The sequence below is a fragment of the Pyrgilauda ruficollis genome, unplaced genomic scaffold (genome assembly GCF_017590135.1).
Source record: "Pyrgilauda ruficollis isolate IOZ18807 unplaced genomic scaffold, ASM1759013v1 scaffold8, whole genome shotgun sequence".
Lineage (NCBI taxonomy): Eukaryota > Metazoa > Chordata > Aves > Passeriformes > Passeridae > Pyrgilauda > Pyrgilauda ruficollis.
Window position 1 is genome coordinate 12,403,885 of NW_024529932.1, and position 19,076 is coordinate 12,422,960.

Genomic DNA, 19,076 nt, shown 5'->3' on the forward strand with positions numbered 1-19,076 from the left:
ACCACCTGTGTTGAACAGGCAGTGTAGGAATGTGCTCACGCAGGCACTAAGGGCTCCGTGCCATGGCCTGCATCATCTACACTGGATTAGCACAATGCTAATTTCTGAAATGGTTCAGTTTAGCTAAAATGCCTCCTTGCTTGAGGGCTGCCAGTTCCTATCTCTATTAGAAAATGGGTTCAGTTTTTTACTAGGACATAAAGAATAAGAGTTATTTTTGAACCAATCTGTTGCAGATATATGACAGCATTAGGGCAGATACAGTGGGTGGGATTGAAACTCAGGCTCCGGTCTCTGACAGTGGCCAAGGGAAGATATTGAAGAAAGGAGACACAAAGTGGAACAGTTTGTTATGCACTCCCACAGCACTACCTCCCAGGATCCAAGTATTTGCCATTTGAAAACTTCCTGAGCTGGAGGTGAATTTTCCATATTTAAAAACTGTTCTTGTATTTCTCTTTCATGAACTTGAACACTTCTCTTTTAAACACACTCTGGCTTTTTGTCCTTAGCATCTTACAGCAAGGATTTCCACAGCTTAGTTACATATTGTGGAAAAGGCTAAGTATATCTGTGCTTGAGCTTGTTGCCTGCTGGTTGGTTCATAATTTTTTATTGAAGGTGGCAGAAGCACACTATGCATGGACTGTGACAGCAAGGAGGCAATCAATTTAAATTATTTTACATGCTTGTGACAGCAACATCAGCAGTTCAGAGCTGCTGTTTCCAAGACTCAAGCTACTGCGTGTTCACAATCCTGTATGAAAAAGATAGCAGAAAACTAGCTGAAGGAGCTCCAGTACTGAGCAGAGCACATTTCCCTCTTTAATCTGTGTGAGAGGATTTTGTTTTCTAAATCTTGGTGAGTTACTTCCATGTCACTTAAGATAGTTCATACATAGAGATTCAAAATAAGTGCTCTGATAATTTGGTACATTAAAGGTAAGGGAAAAGCAGTTTGAAAGCCCATGCTTGTGTCATTTGCTTGACTTTCTTATGTCTCTGAATAGAATTTGGTTTTATGTAGTGCTTGGTTAGTGAATGGTGCTTGGGAGTGTATGTCTGCAGCAGCATTTACTACTCAGCAAAGAGATGGTGTCCTAGAAATTTTTATTGAGCTGAAAACACTACAAGGACACAGACTTATCAGAAAGGAGTGTTGGCAGGGACACATGCTAAGTTTATTTCTGGAGTGTGGGGCTTCTGCTCTTGTACCTAGTCCCTGAAATGCAATGAAGAAGCACCCATGATATGCTCCAGGTAGCAAAATGTGTCTGCAGCGGATTTACCACTCTTCTGATAAAATTCAGACTTCCCACTTATATGTCCTGGTTCAATGGCCAATCAGGGGAGCAGGCAGAGTGCACCTCCTACTGAATTTTAAAAGAACAGCTACAAGAAGAATAAGCTGTACAGTGATATTGCAGGGTGAAAAGTAATGGAAATGCCTGGGAAGCTGGATTGTGTGATCTAAATTCTCATAGTTACAGGTCAAACAGGTTTTCACATGGAAAAGGTCCTCAACCTTTGCCTTCTTGAGTTAAATTCTGTGGTGGATTTCCACCACACTCAGCTTGTAAAGATTTTTCAGTGTTTGGTAGTCTGTGAACACGAAGTGTTTGACGTTAGTCATGAACATTGCTTGAATAACACCACAGGCAGCAAAATACTTCGTGTGGCCAGGAGACCAGTGCAGGAGACCTTGCTGCTTTTGATAGTCTGTCATGCAGGTAAGTTGAAGCTGGGAAGGAAAACAATTTTAGTGATCTGGTGCAGAGGTCAGAGCCCAGCTTCCTCCCCTGCAGCTGTGGGGGACTGAGATGCTATCAGAGGAGGATGTTGTTATTATTTTTTCCATTAAAGTGCAAAGGTAGGACTCCATACTTGCTGTGAGCAGATCTCTTTATGTTCACTCTGAGCTGTCAAGCTTCATCCTTTTAACTGGAAACTCAGCAGTGGCTGACTCAACATTTGTCTGGTTTCTCAAGCCTCTTGTGCAGCAGAGCTTCATGTGCCTGCCTGACTTAGGAACTGTTAACCACGGACTTCTTCAAAACCAGTGAATCCAAGAACTTCTTTAAAGCTGACTTGTAGAAGAGCAGCAGTTGTGCTAGCGACTGCAGTGTAGGCATAACCTCAAGAGTCTCAACTTGGTAAAAATACAAATCCTAACATTTTAGGGTACACTGTGCTTAAAATGCCTCTCTCTCTGCTCTTGTCATAATGAATGCAACACCAGTAACAAAGAGGAGAGATGAGAGAATGCAGCCTTGATGACGGTCCCTAGTTAAAAATTCACCCAGTCTGTTTTTATAGTAACATGCTGTTAAATGCATCTTCTTTTCTAAAAACCCATGGTGATGATGTCTCTGCTGAAACACTGTAGCATTTGAATTTTTTCTAGCATGAATTGCAGTGGAGTCCTTTCAAGACTTTCTTTTAAAAATAGTCAGAGTGTTGTGTAGTGTACTGCCCTTACATTAATTTAGTGTCTCAATAATTTAATATCTTTGAAATACTTGGAAAAAACTAAAACCGAACAACAAAAAACCACCAAACCCTGGGCCACTTTCTTAACAGTAGGAGGATGCCATTATGCATTTACAGTATGGATGAATACCATTCTATTTTGCTTGCTTACAAGGCATGTCTTTTTAGACAATACTTCTATTAAAAATTCGGTAGAGCATTCTTGGGAGACAGTTCTGCCAAAGATAAATGATGGATTTGCATACCCCAGGGGTCTTTCTCTCTTTTTGTTTTTTAATCTCCAATTGGCAGTATGCCCAATAAATCAAATGTGTGTGTGTGTTTATGAATTGAAATATTTAACCATTCAATTACTGTATTGTAAAGAGGCTGTGCTCTCAGTCATTAATTTAGGCATTAATTCCGGCCTGTCAAAGCAGCTGCTGTTCTGTCTGCACTTTGTAGCACGTTTGTTGTACCTGTTGGCAGTGTTCTGCTGCATGGATCCAATGGGGAGGTCGATCCTGTCTCTCCGTAAGAGGATGGAGGCCCCATGTGTGACCCCAGTCACTGCCCTTGCCCACGCTGAGCCTGCAGCCTCCTGAGTACATGGGACCCTTCTGGCAGAGCAAAACCAGGCTTGGTTTGATGGGCTGTGCTCAGGCAGGACAAGGCAGCCCTCTGCATGGAGGCAGGGATTAAAGGATATGCTGTGCTGCTTCAGAGAGCCTTTCTTAACACGCAGCGCTCCTGTCCTGGCTGATGAGGAGGCAGATTAACTCAGTGCAGTTTTGCCAACCTAATGGCTAAAGGCTATGTTCTCCAAACTAGATAATGCTGGTCTGTCTCAGTATGTCAGATGTGGACTAAATCTGAAGGTGGAAGGGAGCCAAGGTACAGATGAAACAAGTCCCAGCTAAAACCACTGAAGTTTTCTAACTTTTGCTCTTAATATCTGGTGCTGTTGAAACATAGAAAATGCTTTTCTGCTGTGCTTGTAGTGTATTGAGTCATCTAGGCATTCACTCACAAGATCTTCTGTCCTGAGGGCAGTTCTCGAGGAGCACACAAACTCCAGTGTTACTGCTGGGTGTGCAGGGAGGGAAGGAGGTGAAGTTCTCCATGGACGGATGAAAGAAGCGTTGTTTCTCCTTTTTTCTGTTCTCCCCATAACTTTGGCTTTGGTTTTTTTGTTTGGTTTTTTGAGCAGTTTTTTGAAGGCTGAAGTAGACCAGAAGACCATTTGTTGTCTGCTGGTGATACAGGTTTTGCTGGTCTTCAGACCAATACCTGCTTAGCCATGAAATCTGTTAGTCTATGGTGAAAATTCAGGCTTTTCCATTACATAGTTGTTGTCATCCTGAGTTAGGCATCACCTTCCTTTTTTTCATTTTAACCAGCAAGCAGCTGGCTAACTCTGATTTGGATGCCTGTGTTTGGTCAGTTGAGTTTCATCCTTGGTATCTGGGAACAACTGGGGCATGAGTAAAAACCCAGACTTTGAGGTTTGGCTTATGTTAAATGGAAGCGATTCTCAAGCAACAAGGAAGTAGAAAAAGTAGCTGTTTGTCTCTCATCCTTTTCAGGTGTTAATAATCAATGTTTAGGTTTGACTTGGCACCATTAGTTGAGCGAATTTTGTTGTGAAGGTTTTTCCATTTTTCTATTTAGGAGCCTCAGGCTCAGTTAGACAGCTAGATGTACTTTGAACTTCAGTCAATATTAAGTTACAGGTGTGTCTTTAACTTGATACATTTAGATCTATTCTGACCAAAAAAAAAAGTTGAAATACAGTTCAGGTTTCTTAAATAAAGAAGTGTTTTTCAGCATACTTGTTACTGTGACATATGACTTGTGGTCCTTTTCTGTCTGCTCCCGTTGCAGTTGGAGGCTGGTTTTGGTTCATAGGAATGATCTTCAGGACAAGGAGAGAGGCACAGCAGTAGGAGCAGTAAGGATGCAGATGTAGGAATTTTGCTTTATGGCAAAGGTGATAGGCTTTTCTGCCAGAAACTTCGTGTTCACTGCTGAGATTTTCTCCAGTGGGCCGAGTGTACCAGATACTTTTCAAAGAGCAAGGAACCATTGAGGGACTTCTCCTGCTTGACCATCCATCTTGGGTTGGGTAGAAATTGCTGACCTTTGGTTTCTAATTAGTGTGGATTGTGTTCTTAATGGCTGGTGGAGGGACGGGAACTTGGGATAGGCTTCCTTTTATTGTGTGAAATCCAAAAGGGCTGTAACCTGTTACCAGAGCAAAAGCTCTCCATCAATTGTACTACATTGGCCCTCTTCCCAGCTCTTTGCACCACTTCATCAGCTGTGAGGCACAAAGATGCCAAATTCTTAATGTTAAAAGTTACTAGTTTAAGTATTTTGAAATGCTGTTCCATTTAAAAAAAGATTTCCTGCTGTTTGACTTCCCCTGCTAATTTTCATCTTTATGGCTTAGTTTGCATTTTTGGAGTTGGACAGTCTGTTAAGAGGAAGAAACGGTTGCAAAATCACTTGAAATACCCTTTACAAATGACTGTAGGCTAGGACTTTTGCTTTGTGAACTCTCAACATTTTGACATTGTTTGTTCTGAACATTTCTTTTATTGCTTTTGGAGTTATATCCTGGGTTTAGTTATAGGAACAGGTCAGCTGTAAGGAGGAGTGCTGCACTGTCAGCAAATAAAGTGTTATGTGTCATTCAAATCATTGCTCTTCACATTTTTGTCTTTTGGCTTTTCTTTTTCTACAGAAATTGTTTTGAATAACAGGACACCAAGGTTTACCCTTCAAATATGTATCTAGATTTTTGAAGTTGCAATGGAAACTTCATGTGAGATGAATTGTAGATACGTTCTGAAGCTATAAAGCTCCCAATTTTATTACATTAGATGCCATGAACAGATTTTTTTCTTTAAAGAATGATACATGAATAAATTGTTGTCAATAAATGTTAAAATTTCACAGCTTTGCTGAATATACTTCTTTGTTCTTGTCAATTAGAGTCTCCCAGGAGAACTGTCATGTGAAGACAGGTAAACTGTGACTATTGAGGTTTTCATTTTAGTCAGCAAGACTATGTTTAGTTTCAACTATTACATTAATCCTCTGCAAATTTACAACAAATAATAAAGTTACCACCTAAAATGAATTGGATGCATCCTAAACTTCTGCCACGTTTCTAAACTGCTCTTGCTCTGCCAGGGTTGGGTGGCTAAATCGAAAGGCAACTTGGCATGTGCAGAAATAAACAAAATCCCTCCTGCATCCTAGGGAAGAGTTTGAATAAAAGCAGATGCTAAGGCACAACCAGTATTCAGATAACTTTTTTTTAATGCTTTCTTCTGTTTTCAGTGAGAATGGAATAAGCAGATGGTCCAGTAAGACTGTATGACTAAAATTGTGTTACAATTTACTGAAAATCAGAGCATTTGACTATAATTAGAGCCAGTCAAGGTAGATCCTGTTCCAGGATCCAAGAACAAAAAATGAAAACATGTTCAGTAACACCAGTGAGAGTAGGAGAAAGCAGTTTATAGGTAGGGTTTTAACCAGCAGCAGCAAATAATGCTGCTTGTAATGTGAACTAAAATTCAAGGCATTTGTGTGTCACAGAAAACCAAATGTGGGCTCCATAACATTAAGTCTGTGAGATTGAACTGGTGTATTTTGAGTTTGAAGAACTGTAAGGTAAAGCTGAGACTGGGGGGAAAAAACCTGTTAATTTTGTAAGATTCAGCCCCAGATAGGGAATCCTAAACCCAGTTCTCCACTCCCACCCAGTGACACACTTGACTCAGATTATTGCTGCAGATGATAATGAGTATTTTAGAGAGATAGACCAATGAATTTAAATAACCAAGGTCTTTACAAATGCTAGATGGTAGCAAAATGGCTTGTAGATTATAATATATGAAAAGGTTTAATAAATAATAAGTTACTCATTGCCTTCCCCCAAAAACCATTTCTGCTTGTTTAGGAAAAAGAGTTTGTTCCTCAGGAGAAGCTAATTTTGGGATGCCCTTAAGATTTATATTTGATCTGGTGTTGTTTATTATCCTGATGTCTTGGCAGTGGTGGCAGGTGTTGGAGAGTGGAGGTTCTGAGCCCCTTCATGAGTGTTTCCCAGACACTTGCACTGCTCTGGGAGCTTGCAAGGACACAAGTGGCAGCGCTGTCATGGCTCACAAAATTCCCTCTTGAATGTTTCTTCCCTGTGATCCGCCTCCCCCAGTCCCATTGAAGCATGACCACCTTGATGTCAAGTGCAGGATGAATTCGATTTTATGTGCCATGTGCGTAAGAAGCCTCCCTGCACCCGTAGCAGTGCAAGCACTTGCTTCTTGCCCATGTTTTCTGAATATGTAGGTATTCAGAAATGCATCCTAAAGCAGCTGTTTGATCAGCTCCACCAGCCAGCACTTCCATTCTCAAGCAAAACAGCCTCCTTTTACAGCTTGCTAAAAATAGCCATTTCTTTAGAGCCTGAGGACACGGTGATTCATGTGGTGGTGAAGAGGAAGAAAGGTTATTTCTTTTGCTTTGGGCTTTGGGAGAAAGCCGCTGTGCTATCCCAGTGCCAGCTGGGCTCGTGCTTGCTCCCCCTTGGCCTTCATGGCCACATCACCAACCCCCGTGGCTCTGGCATTCCTTGCTCTGCCACTTGGCAGCTATTTGGGATGCAGGTGCCTCATCCCAGTGCCCATCTTGGCTCTGGAGGGAAGGGTGTGCAGTCACTGCCACAACTGAAAATAAACCCGTGAGCTGGCAAGTTGCAGGTTTGTGTCTGTGGGTTTGTGCACAGCTCGCCCAAGGACAAAGATATTTCTTACAGTTTATAGCTGGGCAAAGGGGAAATGCCCCTACTTTGTCACCATTCAGATTCCTGATGAAGATCCTGACACCATTGCAAGTGCAGTTTAAGGGCAGGAAGAAGTCACAGGCAGAGCTTACGTAAGATTTTTCATGAATTCCTGCGTCAGCTCTCCTGTACTCCGCAGGGGTCTTGTTCTGCTGTCTGACACCACAGTGTGACAGTGGCACTGCTGCTAAACCTGCTCTGAGGCTCTGGCTTGCAGCAGCCCCTCTCTCAGGAACATGCTCAGGCATACTTTTTTTCTGCTTTGAAGCCCTTCATCATCTCATTCCTTCTGAGGAAACAGCCCTCAAAAAGGTATTAGTCTTAATGTAAATGGAAATTGTTCTTACTCAAGTAATTTTGTTTCTGGAGGATCATGAAGCAGAGAATGACTGGTAGATGTGCGTGCAGCATTTTAGTTGCTGAGCAACCTGTTTCTTCTTTCAGCCTCTTAGCAAAAGAATCCACTTTCAAATAAGATATTTGGGACCCTGGCTGACTTAGTGATAGTTAGTGTAATCTGCAAAGACTATTTGGACAGGAAAACAAAATGGCTTTCTTGGAAAACAAGAAGCTTTGCAAGAATTTTCACCATAAAGGGCCATAAATCTGCCCTGTTGCTCTCTAATTCCCATGTACTGTTTTTTATGTTTGGGTTCTCGGGTAGACCTTAAATCATTGCTCTAGATAAAGCATGCCCAGAAGGAGTGGTTCTTATCTACAGCTCAACAAAGCCAACATTATCTTCCTCAATGCTTGTAAACTTCACATGTTTTTATTTATAGCATCCCGAGAACTTGAGCAACCAGATGATGTTTGCTCCTTTTCTCCTTACAAGCTTGTTTGAACCAGTTTTAATAAAATAAAAGCTTTGGCAAGAAGGCAAAATAATCTTTCTTGTTGGTGGAAGGGAAGAATATCCACTTCTAATATAAAAAAAACCCAGCTCCTGTAAGTGTCTACTGATAAGACTCGTCAACTTGAATGATCGTGTTCAGGCTTTTGGGGTTGTTCTGTTCTTGTTTCGGTTGATTGTAATTTTTTTTTTCTTCACCAGGCTTGTTTTTTTTAAGAGTTGCCAGCACCTAAAAGGAGTTGGATTTTATTCTTTTTGCAGTAGACTTGCACACGTTTTTTGTGTCTTATCTCCTGGACTTTCTGTCATCATTCCCAGGAATTAACTGTTGATACTTGCCTGTATTCTTCCACCCAAGTACCATTTCCTCCTTTCCTCAGCAGTAGCTTATCTGCAGGCACAAAGGAGTAATAGCAGTCACACTGAATGGGAAAACAGATCCTGCCAGAAGCAACAAAGGGATTTTTTTGCCATGGTCTGGCCTTAAGGACCAGCTTTGCAGAGCCTGAAGAAGGTACAGATCAGAGAGCAGGATGGAGAAGGTTCAGCTCTGGTATGCTTCAGCAAAAGCTGACAGTGTACAGGTATCCAAGTTGTATCATTCACACAAACTGCTTCCTCCAGATTATGTAGTGTGAAATAAAGGTTTTGAACGTTAATTTCCAGATAATCTTCATAAACCAAGTAAAATCCAAGCTTGGATCCAATCTTGGAAAGCATTTTTTTCCTAATGTTGGTGGAAATGTCTGACTACTGGCAAGACTGTGTATTCAAGGGCAGAAGTGTTCCTGTGCCTTGTGTAACTGTGTGAGGATGCCAGGACTCTCTTCACCCGTTTCTTCATACTTTAGATTGAGTACTTTTTGTACATGAGAAGTATTTTACAGGATTTTTGGGGCTGTGACAGTAGGCAGCAGATGCAGGAAGTTGTCTCCTGGCTTCTGGGCTTCATGCGGTTGATCCAGCTTATTTCTGCATCTTTTAGCAGCTAATTGTTCCAAAGTCACAAATTCAATTGTCCTGTGAGAGTTTGCTTTGGAACGTCTTTCCTGAATAATCATTGCTGATTTTTGCATGTTATTCCTTAATCTAATTTAGAAAGGACAGGATGTTTTTAAGGATCAGGACAATAGTTACGCAGCTCCAGTGGCTTAATTTTCCTGGGTGGAAATCAGCGGCACATTCATTATGGGACTGGCACTGCTGTTTGTGCACACGGCAGTGAAGCTTAAAGCCCCCCTGGTAGAGGTATTTAAGAGTCATTTGTTATGGAAAACTTCAGACTTTTATGTTAAGGGCACAAAATACTTAGTATGCAAATCCAATACTGCTGTTTATGGATAACATATTAAGAGTCACCAACACTGTGGTTGCAATTAGGGACTTGGGACAAGCGTGCAGCCAACCAGATAGGTGGAAAATAACCATAAAGAGGAAAAGAAGAAAAGACAAGAAGCAACTGCTTTAAATTATTGCAAGGGAAATTCAGATTAGGCATTAGGAAAACTTTAACAGTTTGAGGAGTTAGTCACTGAAATAAATGACCCGTGGAGAGGAAGGAACCTCCAGGAGAATTGGACCATCACTGTTCAGGAATCACGTGGACAGTGTTGGTCCTGCCCTTGATGAGTCGGAGGAGCAGGCAGCCTCCCCAGGTCCCCTTCACTCCTCTGGTTGGCAGCACAGTTTATCTTAGTCCAGTTTCTCATCCCTAATAAATGAAAAAAGTCCTCTGCCTCTTGTTACACTATCAGCTTGTTCTGTACTAAATATATCCTCCTGCCTTGTAGCTGGGGTTTGCACACCAAGGCTTGTGCTGCTTGCAGTGTGCTCCAGGCTCGGCAGTGAGCCAGGTGGCCTTTTCATCAGGTTTCTTGAAAATGCATGTAACTGGGTCTTGCTGGTTTGCTTTTCATGCCAGTATTTGGCACAAAAAGTTCTTAGCTCTTCACAACACTAAGGATCTCATCAGATGCTGGTGTTGAAAAAAAACAGCATCTTGCTTATAATTTCCTGAGTGTGGTTTTTTTTTCCCCCCTCTGTTTTCAAACTTCCATTCAATCCAGTAAAATGGCTAATTTTAGCATCACGCCACATGTTTTGTTGCTATTGTCTGTGCATCTTCAAACTGGTCTGTAAACCAACTGGGATTAGATTTTTGGGGTTTGTTTCTGCCTTACCCCTGCCCAAAATTGGTGGTGTTCCTTGCCAAAATGAATGCCATTCCTTCATGCAAAGTACAGGGGATCCAAAGCTGATCTAATGTGGTATGGTGCCATACATCCTCAGTGAACACCCAGGGGGATTTGAGAAGGGAATAGAATCCAGACCTTGAAGATCTCATCTTGTGAGGTGAATATGTAATTCCTGACAGTGACTGAACTGTGACTGTTTTGCAGGAAAAGAGAGTACAGGTCTCCCCGCCATTGACAAGAGGACCAAGTGCCTTTATACCAGAGAATGAAGTAAGTCTGCAGTTAGCTGGGTGATAGTTTTGCAAATAATGACACTGAAGGATGGTTCTATGATCCTGCTTGTTCCATGGTACCTGGATGAGCTCCCTTAAAAGCAAAACCATTGGTTTCTCTGGAGCAGATTGCAGTGGGTAAGACCCACCCCATCCTTTCACATGAGTGGTACTGCTTGACATCTTTTCTGTCACCTGCATTCCTGGAGACAGCCATGAGTGACAGCTCTGCTCTTCTCAGGTGGGTGTGAACACATCATTTATAATGCCAGACCTGAAGGGAGGCCTGCCCAGTATTGCAGCAGTGTGATTATGTAGCTCTCAGAGCAGTGCCTGACCTTCAGTTTGAGAGAACCTGCAAATATGACTTCACTCCTTAGAGTGTAGCTGTGGCTCTTGGGAGAATTTATGGTTGAAAGGTAGGAGTGGATTTCAGACTGGAGATTTCTACCATGACAAATGCTGACTGTGGTTTGTTAAACAAATGCGTTTCTCCCTCATTCCTTGTCATGAAATAGTGCAGTGAATGGAGAGGGTTTAGTGACAGAATAGTAACACACTGAAGTGATAATAACACTACTGGTGAAAAAAGCTGCTTCATTGTTGCAATGGAAAGAATATGGGCAGAGAATAATGGCATACTTGTAAAGGTTCCTATTAACATGCCACAAGGCTTTGAAAGCAGAATTTTTAAAAAAAATGTCTGTGGATGGAAATAAATCAAGAGGAAGTACACGCACAGTATGAAGAGGATAGTAATAGAGATGAAGATAAAGCTTAGAAATAATCATATGGCGTATTGCTATGCCTAACATAGCAACAGCACAGTCCTACAGGATTATGTTTTGATTCTGTCAGCAGAATGTCTTTCTATAACTTGCAGTGTTCCAAGGAAAATTCCTGACAAGCTGGAGAAGATTAGAAACCTTACCAGAGACACAAAAAATATGATTTCCCCAAGAAACCACTAAATGAGACAAGAATCTCTTAAATACATGGGAGATACACTTGCTGAAGAATAAGGGGGATTCGTAGGAGTGAAGTGAGTTATATACAGGGAGATAAAATGGTCTCTAATGTGTGAATAAAATTCTGATGGTAAAAACATTATTAAGAACCACTGAGAAGGCATTGGTTTGAGTAAAAAACACAGAAAAGCTGCCATAGTGAAGATACACAGGTAAAAAGGATAGAGCTGCCTAACCATGTAGCTGCTTCTCCCCTTTCTTTCTGGGCCCATAAATTAAACCAGGGAAGTACAGTGGTGTGAAATGAAGATGTAATATGTTGTTTTGTTTCATTGCATGTGACTTCTGTATAAGATCTGATAGAAAAATATTTGAGACATGGTCCACTCATCAACCCATCATAAATAAGAAAACATTTTTAAATAGAATATTTCAGAAAAAAACAATGTGCTTCTTGGTTTTAGGCACTTTCTACCTTCATGTGCAGTAAAACAACTAAAATATGTTCTCATTTCATGGTGTTTGCAGTAGCAATCTGGCTGGTTTATTAGTGCACAGTGTCAGAATAAATACTGGGTTTTCTAGTCTTGTGCTTGTAACTTCAGTGGTGAACATGTTGAGAATGGCTGTTCCTGGTGATAAACACTGAGTAATAGCACTCATACTGTGTCAGGGCTTGCAATGCAAGAGCTACTTGCTGTTCTGCTGTTTCATTTCATCTTGTGCCCAAGGTTTGGATTGGTTGGAATAATTAAAGAACAGCTTTTGTTTAAAGAAAGCATTAAATTCCTATTCTAAATAATACCTGAATGTTATGGACAAATTAGCATTTGATCTCCTCTTCAATTATACAAGCACAGAAGGGGTAGATTGCCAGGCTGTTTCTATAATTTGGTTACATAATCCAGTTCCTCTCCATTAATTTTGAAATTGATTTTAGGGCTGAGAACTCAGGTGGTGTGTGTCTATACATGTTGTCTTCTGTAAAGAATTTACTTTCCATTTAGCTCTTACTTACTTTCATCTCTGTACAGATTTGATTTCAGCACCTGCGACTTCCTCTGTTTCAAGAAGATGTATAGAAAAATGGTTTTGGGTTTTTTAGAAACGTATAAAAAATAACAGAGGTTCAGTGTAAAGTGCTCTTCAGTTCTCAGTATACAAGTAGGATTTGTGTGTGTGTATTTGCATTCATGCAGGCATGTATGTTTGCAAATACACATCCAGAACTCCATCACTGTCTTTAAGTCTGGACACAGATAAACCTTTCATACCACAATGTGTTTCTCCCCAGGGCTAAAGCAAGAGAAAATCTCTCCTTCTGTTAACATTTCTCCATCTTATTTTCGAGGTTATGCAAGCAAACGGTTTGGATGAACGTACTAATCTTCTTGTGGAAGAATACTCTACGTCTGGCCGCCTGGACAACATCACACAGGTCATGAGTATCCACACTCAGTACCTGGAGTCTTTCCTCCGCAGCCAGTTCTACATGCTGCGCATGGATGGGCCCCTTCCTTTGCCCTACAGGCACTACATTGCTATCATGGTATGTACCAACAGGCTGTGTCTCTTCTCTGCAACTCTGACTTCTCTATTTAAAAAAACAGGAAAAAGGAAGAATTTAGAAAGGAGAAATTAGGGTGGTATTTTGACAGAGGCTGAATTTTTGCTGTAGATTTTTATCACAATAAAACATGCCTGGCCGGAAGGTTTTCAGTGAGAGGGAAGAATTGGCAACCCAAATCATGCCCTGTTTCCCACAGTGATGCTCCTCTCACGTGCCCACATCACTGTGCAGCAGTAGGATGAGATGCAGTGGACTCAAGTCACAAGAAATTGCAGATGGACACTAGGAAAACAATTCTCTCTCTGAGGATGTTGAGACATTACAGCAGGAGCCAAGAAAGGTTCTGTGATCTCCAAGGGTGAAGATCTTGTCTGGACAAGGCTCTGAGCAACAAGTTCTAAGTCAGCCCTGTGAGCAGAGGGTTCTCATCTAGTGATCACTTCCCACTGAAATTATATTTTACAATCCAGAGTAATCAAATATATTTTTGTTGGAGAATCCTCCATACTGCATAGAAGCGCATTGCAATGCATTTGCACAAGGCCTTTTGGAATGACATTGTACTTTTGTTTTGTGTTATTAACCTGTCTCCCACCCGCAGCAAAACCAGATCACACACTAATGTGCTGCCCTGTTCACTCTGTGTTTAATTATTCCAGGCTGCTGCCAGACATCAGTGCTCCTACCTAATAAATATGCACGTTGATGAGTTTCTGAAGACTGGCGGGATTGCAGAGTGGTTGAATGGTTTAGAATACATTCCCCAACGACTGAAAAACCTGAACGAAATAAACAAACTTCTTGCACACCGGCCCTGGCTGATCACGAAGGAGCACATCCAGGTACCTCTTCAGTCATGCCCTGTAAATGCCAGTAAATGTCTGGTAAAAGGAGGAGCTGCCTAGAACTGTGCAAGGTAGGCTAGGAACTACAGGCAGCACTCTGCCTGGTTAGGCTTCATTACCCTGAGTTAAAAAGTTCAGGGAAGTACTAGTGCACCAAACAAGCTGATTCTCCTGTGTGACAAAGCCAGTAAGATTTTCTTTTTAGGAATAGCATTGGCTAAAATAGCCCAAAAGAAAAGAATTAATATAATAGGTATCTCTTTTTTTATCCAGCGAGAGTTTGTATGCAAGGGCAATATGGTATTATTGGAAGAAAGAATTGATCTCTTTTTGAAATGTGTAGTGTTTTATAGAAAATCTGGGGGCCAAAAGAAATTTTATATTTACACTTTTTTTATTCTCATTTCAGAAACTTGTCAAGACTGGAGAAAATAATTGGTCTCTTCCTGAACTGGTGCATGCTGTTGTCCTGTTGGCCCATTATCATGCCTTGGCAAGTTTTGTATTTGGTAGTGGCATTAATCCAGAGAGAGATCCGGATACCTCTAATGGAGTCAGACTTATAGCAGTCAACAACTTCTGTGTCTGTGATCTTGCCAATGACAACAACATAGAAAATGCATCCCTCACAAGTAGCAACTTTGGGGTTAGTGTTGCAAGAAAATTCTTTTGCTTGCCTCTGTTTTGCATTAGAAAACTTACTTCCATTCTTTCCTGTTTAAATTTTAGTTTGAAAATTTTTTTGTCTACTTTACAGGAATGCTTGAGTCCGGTAATTCTTACATACACTCTGGCAATTTCCAGTGTAATCTGTTGAAAACCACACTGTAACAGTGGATGGTAGTCAGAGCAGTGTGATTTTGATAGTTAATCTCACCACACATCAGACAAGACTAAAACTTTGCTTTCAGCAGAAAACTCGAAGTCCCAGTTTCTTTATACAGTGTGGCATTGACTGGAGCATTGTTCCATCCATGTTCCTAACATAGGGAGTGAAAAGAAAAACAGAAAAAAAAATAGAAGTAGTAGTAATGGTAGTAGTAGTAGTAATAATAATTTTTTTTTTTTTTTCTTTTTTACTTCGAGGCCTACAATCACAAAACAGTTTGAAACACTTCCATGTAGATGGGAGGAAATGTCTGAAATAAAATTATTTAATTCTTCCTGCTGGTGTTCCAGTCTTGAATCAACAGAGAACTTTGATTACTAAGTTAATTAACTTGATTAATTTGATTACTAGTTAATTAACTGGACATTTTTTCCTGAAAGGTGCTTTAGAATGCTTTTGAAGACATGCCCTTGAACTAATGCTGACAGATGAATTAGCCTCATTGCCTTTGATGGAAAATCAGGATTATGAGCAGAGTTGCTAGATACAATTTTTACAATTACCAGTAGAATGTAAGCATGTCATCACTCAGATCAATCACTGTGTCTTAAATTTCTGGGCTATAAAACATGCCAGCTCATGCCATGGAGGTCCCTTATTCCCCATTTATAGTGGGCAGAGCATTGCTGCTGACTGTGCTTATTGCTAAGCAGTGAGGAGTCTGCTAGAAACAGTTGTAACTATGGGCAAAAGAACAGACTCAAAAGGTGGAAAAGAAAAACCAAATTATTTATCTTATTAAAAACCTGACTAATAGGTACAGGGCACCCGAACTTTGACATATTTCTAGTAACAAGAGGTCTTTTTTTCTCACAGAAGTAGGAAAAAGGGTCAACATAGTTTCACATAATGAAAGAAAAGTACTGAAAACTTTGACATATTTCTGGTAAAAAGAGGTCTTTTTTTCTCACAGAAGTAAGAAAAAAGGGTCAACATAGTTTCACATAATGAAAGAAAAGTACTGATTTGCCCTCTCAGGTTGTGTTTCTGTAAGGCAGTGTTGCACTGCATCTCTTCAGAAGCATATTTTCCTTTACCAATGGACTGAATATAGTTATCTTAGTATGAAAAGTTGTTTATGGGAGACGTAGGGCACGCAGATGGATTTTCCTGAGCTATCTATGAAGTGCAATATGAGTGACTGTGGTTTCCACACTCAAACACCACCTCTTCACTGTTAATCCTACTGTAATAAATTACTGCAGCAGGCCACACTAACACTTCCCAGCTCCTGTCTTCCTGCTGTTTGAAAGCTGTTTGTCTATGATGTATGTGGCAAAATGCATTCTGGCTTGAGTTTTTGTGTTTGCTGCTGCTGTCTGGTTTTGAGAACATTTACTGTCAAGCAAGAAATCTGAAGATGAGACACGTTGTCTACCTTCTAATTTTGCAGAATGTCATGGTGTTTTTGCAGATTGCAGATTCTTTAAGTGAGCTGGAGGCCCTGATGGAAAGGATGAAGAGACTACAAGAAGATAAAGAGGATGAAGAAGCCTCTCAGGAAGAAATGGCAACTCGCTTTGAGAAGGAGAAGAAGGAGAGTCTACTAGTAATTAGTGGAGGTATTTGTGCTTTTCCAGTTCAATTTTGTTCGTGCTTTTTAAGAAATAAATGCTTGAGGCTGGTTCAGTTACTGAAACTTTTTCTGTCCTCTCTCTCTTCATGTAGGAGGTGAGTAGTAATGGCAGTCTTACCTTTTGCTTCATCACCTTAGGATTTCTTCATTGACAAATATCCTTTTTATTACTTGAAATTTAGCTTTTGTATATTAAGGGGGAAAAGGCCTGTAGGCTCCTTATAAAGTAGGGTGTACATTTTTCTTTCTTTATATGTTCTGTATAATCAAAGTGATTAATTTATTAATTATAATTAATAAATCAGTAATAAATATTCAGTAACATTTCACAGGTGTAGGTTCTGTGGTGCTTAGAACTTCAACGACACTCACAAGTGGCTTTCAGATATGACATTTAGTTTAGGAATTAGATGATGAGACTCAACTACTTTACCATTTGCTGCCCACCTGGAAAGGACATTTCCAACTTGCTGCTCTGAGTGATCATACTGCTGTGCTGTTCAACTGCCTGTCTTGTGATAGAGATTGATAGCATTTTTTTATTCTTAAATGATTTTCCAAATTTTGAGCTGAAACCTTCTTTTCCCGTATTCTTCATATGCTCTGGAGGCCTTCATCTCTAACAAACTACTGAATGAAGCCTGCTTCATACAGACAGAACAGTGCTTTTTCCCAAAGGAAGTGTTAGAAGAAAGGATATTATTAAGACAATCAGAATCTCTAGATATTTCTTCATAGCAGAAGCTACTTGAAGATGATTGCTTGTGTCTTTTTAAAAAGTGACCACTAAAATGCTTCACATTTTACTGCACTGTTCTTAGTGAATTTAGGTCTCCACAGCTTCAGACCAAACGTGTTTGAAAGAATCAATGGGTTTGTGCAAAAAAGCCCAAAAGGGAGGAAGAATGTACTGATCAGCAGAGAGATTGTTCTGTGGCTCTCTAGGAACATGGAAAAATCTGTGAAAGAAGATACATCCAGCAACATACATCAAGCTGGATTTTTTGAAATGGACATTGTAAATTCCTGCTGTAGTTTCCTTTGGTCAGGCAGTATCAGCAGTGCAGTTAAATGGACACTCATTACAATTTCATTATCAAATCAGGACTTCCATGAGTCTGTGCAACTTCAGGTGTTTAAGGAAAAGGGGTCATTCAAGACAGGAGGGATTTCTGAGTAGGGTTGCTGATAGTTTTGTTGACTTTCTTCCCTCTTTACCATTTGCTGATTTCAGTTGAGGGGTCTGTGTGTGTTGGGCCTTTACCCTTTCATGAAATCCAGTCCTTATCAGGGCAGAGGAGTGTATGTGTACAGGTTTTTTATTCTTCACTGAGAATTTACTGTAGCAGATGTTGTCCAAGCTTCTTCCTACACAGTTATGTTTTGATTGTTTAATGAGGCAAAGAGGAGATAAAGCACTTCTGCAATTCTTAGATTAACTGACTTTTCAAGGTGCTAACAGTGGACATATGGCAACTGTTCTACCAATGCATGTGGAAGCAAGCCAAGATTTTAACATCAGGGTCAAATGCAGTCAGCTATGCAGTAGTCAACTTCTGCAGAGGTAGTTACACAATCAATCCACCTGTTTATTCAGGAGAGAAAGATTGACTCCTGATAGAGAACCTGCGTGTGCTTAGTGATATGTTTTGGAGCTCTTTGAAGATGCTTAGTTACTACAGCTTCTGGCAGAATTTCACCCTGATGTACTGTAGAGCTCTTTGCTTTCATATAATCTTCAGCTGGTATTTACCAGTGGAGTGTTGTGTTGCTTTCTGGTGCTCATACTCCAGCTTACAGGACACAGCCAGTGTGATTCCTGACACAAAGGCTAATCAATACAACAATCCTGCTGTGAAGGATCCATTATTTTGTTTCTTATGCTAACACAGTGACTTTGCTAATGATGTTCATCTTCCTGACTTAAGATAATTAGCCTCCCTTAGAAGTCAACAGAGAGAAAAGGAAACCTCTAGACAAAAGTATAGCCCATCTCTTCTCTTTTTGTAGAAGTACATTAGAATTCTGGTGTAGGCTGACATTTAATGGGCTCAATGAAAGCAATGTATCCAGTACAAGCAGATGAGAACTGAATGTTTCTTTTCTTTGTACCACCTTTCTCCTTTGCATAACTTCTAAAGTTGTCCTCTAGTCCTGTAGCAGAGTGGTAGTTGGAAGTCAGCATTAACTCATGTTCTTGCCTAAAGCAAAGCATTTTGCTGTTTTATTCCCAGCATTTGATGATGAAATAGTTTCTACAGATGTCTCCCGTTATGTTGAAGATCCTGGGTTTGGGTACAAAGACTTTGCAAGGCGAGGAGAAGACCATCTGCCAACATTCAGAGCTCAGGTACCATCTCTTTAAAGCGCATTCAACTCAAAGAATGTTTATATATCTCACTACAGAGCATAAGTTGTTGTAGTGGGGCATGTTTGTTGCATGCTTCTTTTCTTGTCCTGGTTCATTAAATAACTCACAACCTTGCATAAATCTCCCTGAGATGGAGTCTTTCACTATTTGTCAATCTCTGGCAAGGCAATACTTGGCTTTCTACCTTACTTCAGTTATTACCAGTATTAATGT

At 40.5% G+C, this 19,076-nt stretch overlaps 1 protein-coding gene across 2 annotated transcripts in view; it reads left to right on the plus strand.

Annotated features, from left to right (window-relative positions):
• Positions 1-19,076, plus strand: part of SESN3 (sestrin 3) — a 40,125-nt gene that overhangs the window by 12,755 nt on the left and 8,294 nt on the right. For both annotated transcript variants that reach the window (XM_041487302.1, XM_041487303.1), the window contains exons 2-7: positions 10,577-10,642; positions 12,964-13,161; positions 13,842-14,024; positions 14,437-14,673; positions 16,331-16,478; positions 18,727-18,842. In XM_041487302.1, coding sequence (XP_041343236.1) covers positions 10,577-10,642; positions 12,964-13,161; positions 13,842-14,024; positions 14,437-14,673; positions 16,331-16,478; positions 18,727-18,842 — 948 coding nt within the window. The remainder of the gene's footprint in view (positions 1-10,576; positions 10,643-12,963; positions 13,162-13,841; positions 14,025-14,436; positions 14,674-16,330; positions 16,479-18,726; positions 18,843-19,076) is intronic.